General features: G+C 55.1%; 6 protein-coding genes across 6 annotated transcripts; 3 read left to right on the top strand and 3 right to left on the bottom strand.

Annotated features, from left to right (window-relative positions):
- Window positions 1–446: 446 nt before the first annotated feature.
- GMORB2_1840 (uncharacterized protein) lies at window positions 447–1574 on the top strand (the record flags this gene model as incomplete). The annotated part of the gene is made up of 1 exon (XM_035463821.1): window positions 447–1574. One exon carries the CDS (start codon window positions 447–449, stop codon window positions 1572–1574), a length of 1128 nt encoding a protein of 375 aa, XP_035320085.1.
- An 896-nt stretch (window positions 1575–2470) lies between these two features.
- On the top strand, window positions 2471–3506 carry GMORB2_1839 (uncharacterized protein; the record flags this gene model as incomplete). Its single annotated transcript, XM_035463820.1, has 2 exons — window positions 2471–3045; window positions 3257–3506. 2 exons carry the CDS (start codon window positions 2471–2473, stop codon window positions 3504–3506), a joined length of 825 nt encoding a protein of 274 aa, XP_035320084.1.
- Window positions 3507–4598: 1092 nt separating this feature from the next.
- Window positions 4599–5868, bottom strand: GMORB2_1838 (Phosphoglycerate dehydrogenase or related dehydrogenase; the record flags this gene model as incomplete). The annotated part of the gene is made up of 4 exons (XM_035463819.1): window positions 4599–5199; window positions 5251–5332; window positions 5397–5449; window positions 5513–5868. 4 exons carry the CDS (start codon window positions 5866–5868, stop codon window positions 4599–4601), a joined length of 1092 nt encoding a protein of 363 aa, XP_035320083.1.
- A 968-nt stretch (window positions 5869–6836) lies between these two features.
- Window positions 6837–7877, bottom strand: GMORB2_1837 (glycoside hydrolase family 61 protein; the record flags this gene model as incomplete). The annotated part of the gene is made up of 1 exon (XM_035463818.1): window positions 6837–7877. The coding sequence occupies one exon, from the start codon at window positions 7875–7877 to the stop codon at window positions 6837–6839; it is 1041 nt and encodes a 346-aa protein (XP_035320082.1).
- Window positions 7878–10661: 2784 nt separating this feature from the next.
- On the top strand, window positions 10662–11623 carry GMORB2_1836 (Protein of unknown function (DUF2456); the record flags this gene model as incomplete). The annotated part of the gene is made up of 2 exons (XM_035463817.1): window positions 10662–10962; window positions 11055–11623. The coding sequence occupies 2 exons, from the start codon at window positions 10662–10664 to the stop codon at window positions 11621–11623; spliced, it is 870 nt and encodes a 289-aa protein (XP_035320081.1).
- Window positions 11624–12454: 831 nt separating this feature from the next.
- GMORB2_1835 (solute carrier family 26 (sodium-independent sulfate anion transporter), member 11) lies at window positions 12455–15039 on the bottom strand (the record flags this gene model as incomplete). The annotated part of the gene is made up of 4 exons (XM_035463816.1): window positions 12455–13899; window positions 13961–14501; window positions 14569–14714; window positions 14793–15039. 4 exons carry the CDS (start codon window positions 15037–15039, stop codon window positions 12455–12457), a joined length of 2379 nt encoding a protein of 792 aa, XP_035320080.1.
- Between the last annotated feature and the right edge of the window lie 555 nt (window positions 15040–15594).

The following is a 15594-nucleotide window of genomic DNA, read 5'->3' as shown; positions in this document are numbered from 1 at the left end:
GTTCCCCGTACGTACATGTGTGTATGAGGGGACTCGAGGAGTATAAGGAGTACGGTACTCGCCGTCTTCGGTTACTCGTGGGCGTTGACGTCCCGTGGGGACGAGTGGCAAGTTTGCCGACGGGGTAAGTCGCCTACTACATACTGAGGACGAGTACGAGGATACCGTACCATACAAGACATTGATTCGAGTACTACGACGGTTACTTGAACAACATGGCATTGACATTGTCATGCGGATGATCTCGATCGACGCACACACTACTCACTCACTCACACACTCACTCGCTCACACACACACTCACTCGCTCACACACACACACATACACACACACATATATATTACTACCTCAATCTCAGGAGAAAGAAGGCGGCAAGAAAAAAAACCCCCCCGACGCAACTTGTCGGAGCACACTAGTAGTAACACCGACCATGTTACTCGTAAAAATGGCATCGCTGACAGCCAGCACTCGCCCCGCCGCCCGCCGTCACATTGGCCGGCATGCAGCGTGCACCTGGCGCACATTCACGGCCCCGGTTACGCCGCGGTTTCAGCGTACGGCAGAGGACGCCGCCGATGAGCTGATGAAGGAATTTGGCGGCAGGATCGTCAGCAGGAGACAGCTGATTGACGGCAACCAACTGCAGAAGCTGGCCTTGACCCTCGGCCGTCGGCATCTGAGCTCAGATGGGGGCGTCGGCTACGAGGAGCATGCGATTGACAAGATGCTGGACGTGACAGATTCGCCACCGCCCCCTGGAACGCTAGTGCCCCCCGGGTACCACCTCGTCTACTTCACACCCGGTGGGTTGGAGACTGAGCTGGGGATGGACGGCACAGACGAGACGTTCAACGCTCCCTCGCCATTCAACCGGAGGATGTGGGCCGGCGGCGTGATGAGATGGCCCGGTTCAGCCGATGGCCAGAGCAGCAACAGCACGCAGCTGAGGGTGGGGGACGAGGCCGAGGAGAGGACGAGGCTGGTGAGTGCCACTCGCAAGAAGAGCCGGTCCGCCGGCGAGATGATCTTGGTCGAGCTGGAAAAGGAATTCTGGACGGCACGGGGGCTGGCCCTCGTCGATAGACGTTCATGGGTTTTCCGTCCGGCACTGGACGCCAGCCGGTCGGTGGAGCCGCCGCCTGCTCGGATCGAACGGGGCACGAGAGCGCCGTCGCGGGTCAGAGACATTGACCAGGACGGCGACGGGTTCCCACGCCGCGAGCTGTGCTGGTCGTCGGTCGGGCTCTTTCGCTTCTCGGCACTCACCTTTAACGGGCACAAGATTCACCTGAGCGAGGACTGGGCACGCAACGTCGAGGGCCACGCCGGGCTGGTGGTCCACGGACCTCTCAACCTGATCAGCATTCTCGACTACTGGAGAGACGTGCACGGCCGAGGGAGGGCGACGCCCGGCCAGATCAGCTACAGGGCCGCGGCACCAGTGTATGCCGGCGAGACGTACCACGTCGTCACACGGGAGACGAGACCGGGGGTTGATGTCGGTGGGCAAGAATGGCTTGTCGACGTTGACAAGAATGGCATCACCTGCATGAGTGGTGTTGTGGGAAGGTAGCAGGGAGAGCAGTAGGGAGAGCAGTAGGGAGAGCGCGTCAGACGACGGCAGCGCAGCCAGCCAGCCGTAGTCTGTACAGACCGCCCAGTTTCCTTCAACCCTGATTCAAGCATGACCGGGGACGAGTGAATGAATGCATATGCAGCCATCCGTTTCAAGGCAGCGCCTGACAACTCTACCCGTACAAGGCCAGTCCAAGGTTGACCAGCGAAACTGTGTACATGTGTACATACGACTGGTCCGTACCTACAGTACTCTCTACCTATACTACCAACAGTATTGTGTGTTTTGTCGTTACGCCCCGCTTCCCGGAAAGGGAGCTAGGACAGTACAGCTGGTAAAGTATTGACTTCTACAGAACGAGGCATCTCGGGAACGGACCGGTATAGAGGCTAATAGGGGTGCGGACCGGACTTGCGGAGAGTGCCGCGAGACAGCGTCACAGCGTCAGCGGGACTCAACGCAAACACTATATTAAACTTGTCTGCTGCACCGTACTGGGGGAATGGATGGACAAGTACAAGGATGAGTGAGTGCAATGCAAGGATGGACAGGTACAGGGGACAGTGAGGGTGCAAGGACAAGTGGAAAGAGACAGAAGGACGAGGGACAATGGAGCGCTGAGCTGAGAGAATAGGCATCTTGACAACTGACATGGAGAAGAATCACGTGCCTATCTCTACTCTGATCAATACTCATGTACGACGTGTTAGTGTACCGGTAGTCGCACATCTCTCTGCCCCTCCCCCGTATCTGACACGACGCAGACACCCCGCCCCCCTCCCCCTTACCTGCGATACCTCCAACTACGTCATGACTGGTCGGCATCTTCTCTCTCCAACCGGCCACTCGTAGTCTGTACACTTCCTTGCCTCATGGCATAACGGCAGCCGACGATGGACGTCACAACGGCATCCACCAGCTCGACGACCGACACCGTCTCACCCCTCCAGGTAGGCGTCTTCTACCGCCACGCCTCCCGTCGTCTGCACTACTTCCCCGCGCTGGCATCGGTCTCGTGGTTCGGCACGCTGACGGCCCTGCTGGTGCGCTGGCTCTGGCTCGGCCGTCCGCGCTACCCGGGGCAGGCGAATCCGACCGTGCCCTTCATCAGCGACATTGCCGCCTTCCAGTTCAAACCCGTCTTCGTCGTCGGGTGTTCCGTGACGGCCGTATGCTTCGTCGGCACCGTCTACGCCGTGCACCACGTCCGATACGCCCCCAGCTTCTACGGGCTCGTCGACGATGCGCCTTGGCGGAAGACCCTGAGCGGGGTGGCCACGGTGTCTGGTCTCGCGGCGGGGACGTGCCTGCTCCTCCTGAGCGTGTTCGATACCTTTGAAGAACATCAGAAGCATCTCTGGCTTCTTGCCGGCACCTTTGGCGGTCTGGCCGTCAGCTCAGTTGCCACCGAGGCGGTTTGGTGGGACGAGACGTGGCGCGCTGCAAGGTTCCCTGGTCTGAGGAAGTGGTCGGTCTGCCTTCCCTCCCTTTTTCACTCCATCTTCCCTTTCTTTTCTTTCGTTCAGGATGAGGGACAAGACAAGGGAAGAGAAAGGAAGTCTTGGCAAGCAGAAATATGCACAACATCGTCATCCCCATGACATGTCATGACATGCAGTAAAAGAATAAGAAGAAGAGAGGGGAAAAGGCTAATCTCTTGCTCGCTGCGGGATCTTTAGGTGCATTGCTAATAATATCCTCGTCGCCTGCATCGCCGGCGTCGGCATGGCCTTTCTCGTATTCCTCCTTACCGATTACAACGGACGCGCTGGACTGCTCGAGTGGACGCTCACCTACCTCGGTTCCATCTGGCTCGGCACGTTTACCGGATACATACAGTTTCGCGAGCGAGGAGGCGTGGCCACGGCCGGGCAGGATGTCGACGCTGAACGGCAGCCTCTGCTGGTGGCCGACGATGGCGGGGGTTGATCGGCCTCCCTGTTCTCGACAGCATGCATCACATCACATCTACGCGAATGATGAGACGGCCGTGTCAATCAATTCTGCCCAAGGTGGGGTTCTACGTTGACGATCCCGCGGGACGTACGGATCACTAGCGGTGGCTTGGATCAAACAACACTCGACGCCATTTACCAAGTCCACGGATCTCCAGGGAACCGACGAGGGAGCGATAACCGGGTCGGCTTGTTGGACGAGAAAGCCAAGGCACAAAAGTGCACGTCGAAAGATGCGCGCCCCCGCCCCCAGCAGCGGAGAATACGGGCAACACACATAAGGACCTCGCGTTTCTCCCTCTGGGGGCCCCTCTTGGGGGAACTCTTGGAACTCGTGGAACCCTTGAAAGTCGAGAGGAGAGTTGTGGATCCTATTGCAAAACAACCGGTCCCATTGCGAGGCGCAGTATTGCGGGAACTGGTGAAACAAACTAGCGAATAGGACAGACCCCAGTGGCTTTTTCTATCTCAGTTCTTGGCTTGAACTGAAAGAACGAGAACGGTATAGCTAGTTAGCTAGTTCGGAGTATGTGGGCCAGTGTCGGAGGGTTCCTATTCATCTCCAGCTACTAGTTCAGCATCTGATCCACAGCATATGTACACATTTCCGGAGCCACACTTCCGTCCAAGAATAATTGGCTGTGGTCTGGTGGTCTAGTGGTATGATTCTCGCTTAGGGATAGCACCCCAAGCACATTTGCGAGAGGTCCCGGGTTCAATCCCCGGCCAGACCNGGTCCCGGGTTCAATCCCCGGCCAGACCCTTCTTTTTGGTCTTTTTTCTGTTATCTGGATATCTGCTCTACTTTATATGTTCCCTCTTTTTGGTTTCTCTTTTTTTTTTTTTTTTTTTTTTTTTTTTTGCAAAACTCCTCTAATAGTAGGTAGCATAGACAGACAGTGCAGGGGACAATAAATTTCAGTTCAAGAGTGCGCGCACTGTTCTTCAACATCCGTACAGAGATGGACGCAACTGACAAAAGCAACTTCTCTGTATTGCAATCATACCAACCCTCTATGACGAATAATGCCCAACCGACAACAGATAATTAGCCGTTCTGATTACACTAATACCCTTGGCCAAGATTGACCCGGTTGACAAATGGCCTGTCCTCGCTCAGACGTGAGAGGTTCAGCTCGAGAATATCCTGGATCCTGTGCTGGTAGGCCGACGACCTCCCACTGATGTGCGGCGTGATGATGACGTTCTTGGCACTCCACAGCGGGTGGCCGTCGGGAAGGGGTTCCGGGTCGGTCACGTCGAGGGCAGCACCCCTGATGACACCCTTGTCGAGCGCATCGATGAGCGAGTCGGTGTGGACCACGGGCCCGCGGGCGATGTTGGTGACGAACGTCTTCTTGGCCGAGAGAGCTTCGAATTCCTCGCGGCCGATGAGATGGGTCGTCTTGGCCGTGAGCGGCACAGCGACGACGAGCAGATCCAGCCCGGAGGACAGAAAGGTGTGCAGGTCCTCCTTCGAGCCGCCGGAGAACCACCTGGAGGGGAGGTTGCCCTCGACGTCGCCGAGCCCCGGGGGGGTGTACGTGTCGTCGCGGCGCTCCTCGGGCGTGTTCTTGGGGTGGAGGGTGTAGGCGTGGACGTCGATGCCCATCGCCTTGGCTACGCGAGCGACCTGACGGCCGATGGCGCCGTAGCCGAGGATTCCACTGATACCTCGTCAGAGGTGGTGAGATGCTACGAGATACAGGCTGACTTACACTCGGCTGCTGACGGTGTCCTGGGGCAGATGGTCTCCCGGGGCCCAGGTCTGCTGCTTCTGCAGGTCAAGATAGTGGGCGACTAGTGCGTGATCAGATATGGCGATGACGATGCAGAGGGACGTATAAGAAGGGAGGGCGCTCACTGTTGTGCTGGTGCAGCAGGTATGTCGTGATGATCCACTCGGCTATCTGTGGTCTGATGCCCGTCAGGGTCCGAAAGGGGAGAGGAGATGAAGACATCGCGTCGATGAATGCTTACCCGTGTACGCCATTGGCGGTACAGAGAGCCACCTTGGGGTCGTCTTGGAAGAGAGGCCTGCCAAGTACATGGTTGGATCCCGCACTGAGAAGCTGGACGACCTTGAGGCGGGGAGCCTGTCCGATGTGCGGGATGGTGCTTCCTGTGACGAGAACAGTGACATCCTCCCACTTGACACCCTCGGGGAGAGCATCGTCGGGGTCCTGGTGCTGGAAATCCGTGACCTTGGATACGACGCTGAGATGGGGGAATCTGGAGTTTAGGTGGTCGATCCACGACTGGGGGATCTCAAAGGGGACGAGCAGGAGGAGCTTGTGGCCTCGTAGGGTCGGGTTAGTGCCGACGTCTTCCGTCATCGTCTCGGTTGGCCCTTCAGTGTCGGGAGATGGCTGACAGTGGAGGTGTAGCTGATGACAGTTGGCGATTCAAGACTGACTGTGTTTTATCTTGGGGGTTCTTTTTTTTTAAAAAAAAAAAAAAAAAAATCCGAGTAGATCTCTGCTTCGAGGGTTGAGACTGACGATGTTGAGGAGGGGTTTGATGATAGTGTCCGACGGTGTCCGATTGTCGGCAACGGTATTGATTATTACCAAGCATCAATGTGGCTGCTACGTTTCGGTCTTGATGGCGACATGGTGGGGCCTCGACACGAAAAGGACTGGGAAACGATAAGGCGGCCAACGAGAGCATCAAGAGATCATTTGTCCGTTCGGGGAGGGGGGACACAGACAGAAGAGGAGGTTTCCTCATGATGCCATATAAAATGAAGTGGGAATTCCCGAATCTGGCCGTTTGCCATTCTATTGACGGAGCACGTCATTCGGAGAAGAGGGATAAAACTGTTGAATATTACTCTCTCAGTGGGAGACTGGGAGTGCATGTAGACCTTTTCCCCGCGCTGACAAGGTGGGATAGCCATTCCTTCTTTTACATGTTTAACAAGTACGGAAGATGTCGGTGCTACTCATGTTGAACTCTGGAGCCAAGGCCGGTGATCGGGAGAAGCATTCACCACGTAAGAGGACATCAAGTGAAAGGATATGTGCAGCAGCAAACACTTTTCAATAAACGCAACTATAAAACCTCCCCCTAAAGAATCGAAAAAAAGCGATGCCAACAATGTCCCCTCAGCTATCCTGAGGAGAGCAGAGAATATCTGAGGCCCATATGATACAGCAGAAGGTAAGACGCACAAACACATAGGGAAAAAAAATCGGACTATATCAAAGACAAGTCCAAGCCAAGTCACTTCCAGAATGACTCATTTCACTTCCTCCCCCTTTTCAGAGACCAATGTTTCTGGACTGTCAGGTCAGAGCATGATCTAAGCCTTGACAGAGCGAGCCCTGAGAGCACGGGCAGCACGCTTCTTGCGGCAGCTGGTCTTGGTGCTAGTGGGCTCGGCAGCGGCGGCAGTGGTGGTGGCGGCGGCAGTCTCAGAAGCAACGGCCTGGACGGAGGTAGCCTCGGAGGTGGCAGCCTCGGTGGTGGCGGCGGCAGAGGAGGCGGCGGCCGAGGTGGCGACGGCGGCAGGGCTAGTCTCGACAGCGGCAGCACCGACGGTGGCAGCACCGGTGGACTGGATGGCCGAGGTGGACTGGGCGACGGCGGAGGCGCCGGCGATGACGGTGGGTCCGGGGACGGGGTAGCTGGCGACGGACTGGTAGATGTTGAAGACGATGCCATCCTCGGTGGAGGTGTAGAGCTCGGTGCCGAGGGTGCCGGCGGGGGACTCGGAGCCGGAGCCGGTGACCTTGAGGCTGAAGCACTGGGGGTAGTTCTGGGCGCCACCCTCGGTGCCGGCGGAGTGGAGGGCGATGAGCTCGTGGCGGAGGACGTAGTTGCCGGGGGCGACGTCGGCGGGGATCTGGACCAACCAGCCGTTGCTGTTGTCGAGGAGCTCGTCGGAGCCGTAGATGCCGGGCACGCTGGTGCCGTCGACGAGGCCGACCTGGTCGATCTTGAAGAACTTGAGGGACGCCTTGTCGACGGTGCTGCAGTCACCCTCGCAGCTGGCGAGGTAGTCGATGACGGGGCCCTTGTGGGACTCGGGCCAGGTGTTCCACTGCAGGAAGATGGAGTCACCGGCGGCCACCTCGGCGAAGCCGGCGGCGTTGGTGCTGTTCTTGTGGCAGATGATGTCGCCGGACGTGTAAGCGTCGGGGGCGACGAAGCCGAGGTCGGTGGCGCCGGAGCTCCAGGCAATCAGGTCGGGCTTCTCGCTCTCGCTCATGTAGGGGATCTTGGTGACATCGTAGCCGGGGTAGTTGACTCCGTTGATGACAATGTTGGAGACGTAACCGTGAGCGGCAACGGTGGCGGCGCCGAAGAGGGCGGTGGCAAGGGTGCGAGTGGTGGAAGACATTTTGAAAGTGTTGGGTGGGTTTTTTTTTTCTCGTTTGTTTTCGGATGTGATGTTTCGTCTTCAAGACGTGTGTGTATATAGGAATGGATAAGAGAAGGAGTGATGATCGTTTTTTCTTCTTTCGAAAGTGGGAAAAAGAGATGGATGAAGAAAGCTGTAAAGGCCGACTAGCGGATTGTGTTTGTAAAAGAAGGAACTTCAATCAATGAAGTGTAGAGAATGAAAGAGCTGAAGCTCGGAAAAGAGAAAGAGAGGCTTAGAAGAAGCGAGAAGTGAATGCTGCTGGAGATGTTGAGGCTGAGGAGGGAAGGAGAAGAAGTCGATGAAGAGCGGGTGAGGCATCGTCTTATATACACATGAGAGGTGCCTTCCTGTACTAGCACCAGGCCTGACTAGCACTCAACCGATCGCGATGGGGCCGGCCGACCGACCAACCCCCTTGAACCCTGCGCCCTGACCCCTACACTAAACATCGGACAGGAGCCAAGCGCGTAGCGGATGATGCGGTTACCCGTGTGCCTGGATTGGATCAGAAGCCGTACCTGGGTGTCAGGGACCAAAACCGTACGAACGGCACTAACTCCGTACTCGTACCATGTGCACGCGCACGGATATCAATGGCTGTGGGGCTAGGGAAAAAGAAAAAGAAAAGAAAAAAAGAAAAAGAGAATGTACGGGTACTGTTACCGTATGGGGACGGAGTGTATGACCCGAAGAGGCCAGTTCTGTCTCAGGGCCGGCGGGGGCAGTCGTTTGTGAGATGTTACTCGTAGGCTGGCGGCATGATTTCTCACCAGTTGAAGCACGCCGGTCCGTCGTGTAAGTCGTCGTCAGCAGAGAGGATCCCATCCGTCATGGTTCGGGCCAGCCCTGTCTGGGGGGAGGGTTCTGCGTGTATTATTCCCCTTCCCTTCCCCTAACCCCGACCATGCGGCCCCCTCCTGCTGGTACACCGACTACGTTCACAGATGGCGACGATATCAATGACCTTCCTCGCACAACCACGACTACTCTACTGATTTGCAGCTGGACAGGAGACGAGCGGTGGGACGGCATTGCTAGGCTTGCTGGCAGACTTGGGATGGATGAATACAAGCTGACAAGATCCATAATGGCAATTACCTGTATATTAATTGCCACCACCATCAATATCGACCTTGTATTCTCCTAGCGCGTGTATCTTTCCTCTCTACCTGCCAGCATCGCAGTCTTGTCGGATTGCGCCTCTATCCTAAATTCTCCTACCGAGAAGACGGAGACGCACACGTCCCAAGGGGGAACACCTTGAACACACACAACACACGTTTGAGCATGACATAAACCACGTACCTGTAATGTGCATTAGGCTTGGCAGTTTAGTTTGGTTTGCAGTTTATGGTTTTATGGTTTCGCTTTAGGCTGTTGGGGCCGTCAAGGGGGGCGGGGAGGGCCGGTCGAGAAGATGAGGAAGCCGAGCAGAGGAGGGACGAGCGCTCAAGAGGGCCGGTCTGCGGCATTAGCTGTCTCAAAAGGACTTCCGGCGGTTGGTCCACACGAACCGTGGTAGGGTGGAGATGTTTGCCAAGTTTTTCATACCGGAGTATCACTCCGTAATACTTGTACTATACCAGTATCAGTATTACGAGTACGGAGTACATGCATATAATATATATATATTAATACTCCATAAAAACCACGTACGTCTTAGAGAGACGAAGCGTTTTGGGTGATGCAGGTTCCCCCCCCCCCCCCCCCAAAGTCCCAAGCCTTGGCTCGGCCCAGCTTGCTCCAGCCTCGGCTGACCGTTTAGCAATGACCGGTAGACCAACCGCTTCTCCTTCATATTTCTGAGACGCCGATTCCTCCCCTTCTGTCTTCTAGTGCGACCAGCTGTCCCACCCGCCCAACGTCGTCAAGCCTCAGGGAATCCTTGTCTCTGCTAATAGCCCCTTGTATTCTGTCCCGTCGGGTCAAGCCGAGAGAGGAGCATGGGTTTCATCAGAGGTTACAAACATATGGCCAGTACCTGGTCTTCATAACACCTACGTACTACTATCACTGTTTTCCTTGTTTCTATTAGCGACGATGGCAATAATAGAACCACCTAGAATGACGGATTACGTAGACAGAACAGGAGGAGAGAGGGAAAAAAAGAGAGAGAAACAAAGAAGAAAAAAGGGTCTTACGCTGTAGGACAATCAACTTCATACAGATGATGCGTCCGAATCATCCGACTTTACGCACATCATCTGTCGTCGGGCTCGAAACCACCAATTGTCCAACTTTTTCTCTTCTCGTGCCACCACCGCTAATATTACTAGCCATCCACAATAATCAACCCATGCCCGTATCATCATCACTCCTTCGCTCTATATTCTCGCCTCTTTCCGTCTTGAATATCCTCTTCTCGACTCTCGTCTTGACGCTCTTCTTGACGCTCTTCTTGACTGCTGCCGGTCTTCCTTGTGTCTCTGCCTCTCCCCTGCCTATACCCATGTATCGTTACCAGACGAACACACAGAAAAGTGATCAAGAACCACGTGGTTGTAATTTCCCGCCGAGAAAGTTCCTCAGGGGAGCATCGTACGAGCAGGAGAGAGGAATCATCAGTTAGGGGATGAAGAAGAGGAATATTCATCTAGAAAAAAAAAGGAGAAACAAAAGAATAATAAGAAAACATCTTTTTTTTTCCATCTTTGAATTAATAGCATCCCCTTGATCATCAAGTGTCCATATTCCGACATCCCCTCCGCGAGCAGAGCAATCAAGGCTCCCCCCCCCCCCTTAACCTTTTTGGCCGGCGCAATGCTCGAAAAGGGTCATCCTTCCTCCCCCACCGTCATCGAGCTTTATCCCGATCTCGAGGCCAGCAACGGACCGCCACTCGCCGACAACGCGACGGCAACGCCGCAGATTGCCACCGACGGGCCGAACTTCACCGACGCTAACACGGCCGCCCAAGATGACGAGGACGGCCGTGACGATGGTCAGGGACCCCTGCTCCCCTCGAAGAGCTGGACAGCACACCAGCTGTTCTACGTTTTCGGCATCGACGGCATCGGCGCCATGATACTCTCCGGTGGCGTCAACTTTGCCATTGCCTATGGTATACACCTCCCTCTCTCTCTCTATCCAATCCCCCCCCCCCCTTCCATCTTATATCTCTTCGAGCTACATACTAACACAGAGATCCCCTAGTAATGTACACAACCCAAGACACCGTCAAGAACCCAATCCGCCTCTTCTCCTTCCCCAACACCCTCGCCGGCGACGCAGCCGTCACTGTAATCATCCAATGCCTCCTGACATGGTTCGTCGAGTGGGGTCTGGTGGCCTACGACCTGTCCAACCGCTCCGTCCAACCCATAGGTTTCCTGTCGGAGCCTAGGAACCGCTGGGTAAGATGGTACTTTTTCCTCGACGGCCCTTCCCCGTTACCGACCTCGGCTTCGACGCCGACCACAGCCGGAGACGACGGTGAAGAGCCCGCCTCGACTCCAGGCCTCCCTCCATTCCTCAGCCTCGTCGTCAACCAGGCCATCCGCGGATTCGCGCTCTGCATCCCAGCCTTCCTGCTCCTCTGGCCCATATCTGTGGCCGCCATGATCCCGTTTGGGAAACCCCAGCCCCACCACGACTATCTCTACACGGACCGATGGGCACCCCAGGTGCTCAAGCTGGCTCTTGGTGGGATGCTGGGTCTGTTGACTACGCCGCTCATGGCCATGTTTTGGCTCGTTCGGGCGGGGTGGGATGCTGCGGAGTGATGGATTTTGCTTCTTCCTCGTGTTTTTAATTTCTTTCTCCTATTTAACTTTGCTCTTTGGACTCTAGACTCTAGATCTTTCTTGGTCTTGATCCTCTCTAGATATCTCCTGGTCTTTTGTCGTTCCAAGACTCACGATGTTACGGCTTTTACAACTACAAAACTATACCAGTCTCGACGGCAACAGCCATCTTATTGCTGATACCCGTATCGCACACTTAATACTTGCAAACATAGAACTCATACACATAAGAAATAGACACACTATAATACACTAATACATTATTCAATCAAAAATGCCACAATGCATGCGACCGTACTACGAGTGCACACACTCAACGTATATTACTCGTAAGATCATAGGTGCAGACATGTTCAAGTCTGGATTTGATGATCCTACCCTGTACTCGCTGCATCTACATCGCAAGTTTGTTGCAACAACGAACAAAGACAGACTCGACGGAAGAAAAGTATAGCCATATTATAATACGACTTCAATAAGAGGCATGAGTGAGCAAGTTCCAGTATAAATTCTATGCTATCAAAGGCGGTTTGTAATGGTCAAAAGATGGAGTTAACTCCTCACATGAAAACCATCCAATAATTTCATATATACCAGGGATCTGATCCCGTAAATGCCAATGATGTGAATCAAACGACACATAATATATCCTCAGGTTCGAAGAAAAAAAGGAAGAAAAGAAGAAAAAAAATCTCCGTGATAGATAAACGACATGAGAAAAAAGCCAAGCATTATGTGCCCGCCAAGAACGAATGAAAAGGGACAAAATATCAAATCTGAAAAGAAAAAAAAACGCCCGCTAACGTATGCTTAGAAAATCTTGGTCCGTGCATCGGCGACAGCCGCCTCGACAGCCTCGTGCAGGTCAAAGTGGAAATGGGGCCTGTTGAGACCGTGAATGACAACCTTGCGCGTCTCGGCTGTTAGGGGCTCTGCCGACTCGCCCTCACTCTCGATGTCGCTGTGCCGCTTATCTGGGAGGTCTGCCTTGGACGCGTCAGGGGTCGGCCTGCTGCCCATGAGCTCGGCAATACTGAAAATGGCCTCGCCGCGGTCGTCGTCGGCCTTGCGCAGACCGAATCCTGCAGCCACGAGACCACGCTTAGTCCACCGGTTGGTAATGTTGGCGAAGTGCCAGTCCACCGTATCAGGTGCCGTGTACCGGTCCAGCTGAGTGCGCGTGTCAGTGAGGGCCTGCACAGACGTCACGTCGATGTTGTTGACGGCCGAGAAATCTAGGACCACAGCCTTGAGTGTGGGGCGCGACTCGTCCTCAGCCTTTTCCTTGTGGACAGTACCAGCCTCGTTCCACGGACGATCGCCCAGCTTGCCCAGACGAGAGGGGTCCGTGCGGCGGGTAGACTTAAAGATGACATCTGTCAGGTGGCCAAGGTAGCGCGATGCGTTGGGGTAGTTGAATCCCTCGGAGAAGCGGTACACAAATACGCCGGGGTACGGGTTCTCGACGACAATCTCCGAGTTGCTACCGTCCTCGTGCTCGACCGGGAGGAATCCGGGGCGCAGGGACATCTCGACGCCATCATCGTCAAAGTAGACGTCACCACCAGATTCGGACATGGCCTTGCTGCTGATGTGAGCGCTCTTGCTGGGTAGGTCACCTTCGCTGCTGGCAGAGCGGGCGGCGGCGGCCGAGGGGCGGCCCACGGTGCGGATGCGGGTACGGCCGAGGAAGCGACCCTGGCTGAGGAAGAGGCGGAAGATGAGGACAGCAAACGAGGCGGCAATGGTCGTATAGACGCCATTTTCAATCGTAGTAAAGACGGTCACAAAGACACCGGCGAAAAATATGGGAACCTCGTGCGGGGCGACGCGCCAGAACTGGTAGACAGTGCGAGGGGGCGTGATGACGTCGCACACAGCATGGATAATGACACCGGCGAGGGCGGCGTTGGGGATGTAGAAGAAGACGGCCGTTAGGGCGTAGAGGGCGAGGAGGACGACAACAGCCGTCAAGACACCGGCAAAGGGCGTGCGGACTCCGGCTTTGGACTTGACGGCGGTACGCGAGAAGGAGCCGGTGGCGGGGTAGGCGCCCAGGAAGGGACCGAGGAGATTGGTTACCCCGATAGCGACGAGCTCCTGCGAAGGATCGATCACGTAGTTGTTGATGCGGCCAAACGACTTGGAGATGGCAATGTGCTCGATGAGCATGACGATGACGGCTGCGGGCAGCTCGCTGCCAAAGGCCTTGAACATGTCGGAGGTGATTTCAGGAACCTTGGCATGGCGGAAGCCTGTTCATATGAGGGGTTAGGCAATTATTTGAGAGGGAGGGAGAACAGTGGTATAACATACCGCTGGGAACACTCCCGACAATGTCAAACATGGGGTTTTCACGACGGTGGACGTTGCAGGCAGCGCTGATGGCCGTGTACAGCAAGATGACAAAAGACGTTCGCAGGGTTGAGATAAAGAAGTAAATCTTGGCGCGATTGGGTTGCTTCTTCGCCATGTAGGCAGCGCCTTCGCGGATGATGTAGAGGAAGACAAGGGCGCTGATTCCCAGGGCAGAATCGATGGTGGAGTTGGGGAACTCCTTCAGGGTGTCGATGATGACGAGATGAACGCCCTGGTGAGTGTCGACTCCCGATATACCCATGAGCTTGCAGAGCTGACCGGCGGCGATGCTGACGGCGGAACCAGTCATGAAGGCGCAGATGGCGGGGAGGGGGATGAATTCGACGATCCAACCAATGCGGATGAGGCCCATGGCGGTTATGATTCCTCCGGTGATGACGGCGAGGGCTGAAGCAATAACGTGACCCTCGACACCGGGGAGTTCAGTGGCGGCTTTGGAGACGACGTTTCCGGTAACTTGAGACATAACAGCGACGGGCTGGAAGGCACAAAAGTCAGCAACGTGAGAGGCGTAGGAGGCACCTAGGTCTGAGAGCACAACCTACACCAATGGTAATATCCTTGGACGTGGCAAAGAACCAGTAGACGGCGACACCCATGAACGAAGAGTAAAGGCCGTATTCAACAGGGAGCTGGGCGAGCTGGGCGTAGGCCATGGCCTGAGGGACGACGATGCAACCGACAGTGAGTCCTTTTACGAGTTTTTTTCAGTATACAAGAAGTCTCAGAGAAGAACGGCAGAGAGTAAGGGTAAGAGAGTAGAGCTCACCAGCGACCAAGTCACCCACAAACCAGGATAGGTTGTACTTGGTAATCCATCGCGTAAACGGGAGAAGGTTGACAAAGTAGTTGCTGATGTCGTCAAAGCTGGGGATAAACTGCTCGGCCCATTCAGATACGGAGGGGTCATCTTCAGCATAAGGGTCGGCGTGGGAGATGGTGGGGATGGGTTCCTCTGGTCGGGCGTCTATACCAAAGAGCTTGGCCACCTGGGCCCTGCGCTCTGATGACGGCATATCGTCGACTATGCGTATATGTGTGGTTTTTGTCCGTATGATGAGGAGGGCAATGGCGATGGAGGAAGGGGATAGTAGTAGTGACGGAAAGAAGGAATATACGGAGGGGGGAAGGAGGAGTAATATGGGCCAGAGAGAAGAGAGGAAGGAGAGAGGGAGGATAACGGAAGGAAAACGTGGGAAAGTGCGAATTAAAGACTCTCTGAATCATGGGATAGGAAGGAACAAGGCAATTGACTTGCAAGGAAGGAAGGAAGGGGAGGTGTGGCGGTATTGACGACGAGGTTAAAAGAAAAAGAGTACTTGTATGAGTGAGTGCTGGATCTATTTTCTAATCTCTATACCACGTAGCTACTGGCAGTAGTAGCAGTTTAAAGCACCCAAAACACCCAGGAACTGGTTGCCTCCAGTGCGTCCTCCTTGACCCGGAGAAGAAGCTTAACGCTGGTTCTCAACACGCGGCAGGCTGTTTCTGGTGTCCGGGATTCGAGGCGTGATGGTAGTGATGGGGATCGGCGTGGGCCCGGTGGATACAAAGAAAAGACAGGCGGAGGA

This window comes from Geosmithia morbida, assembly GCF_012550715.1.
Source record: "Geosmithia morbida isolate 1262 chromosome Unknown scaffold_11, whole genome shotgun sequence".
NCBI lineage: Eukaryota > Fungi > Ascomycota > Sordariomycetes > Hypocreales > Bionectriaceae > Geosmithia > Geosmithia morbida.
This window is presented reverse-complemented; position numbering and strand designations above follow the sequence as displayed.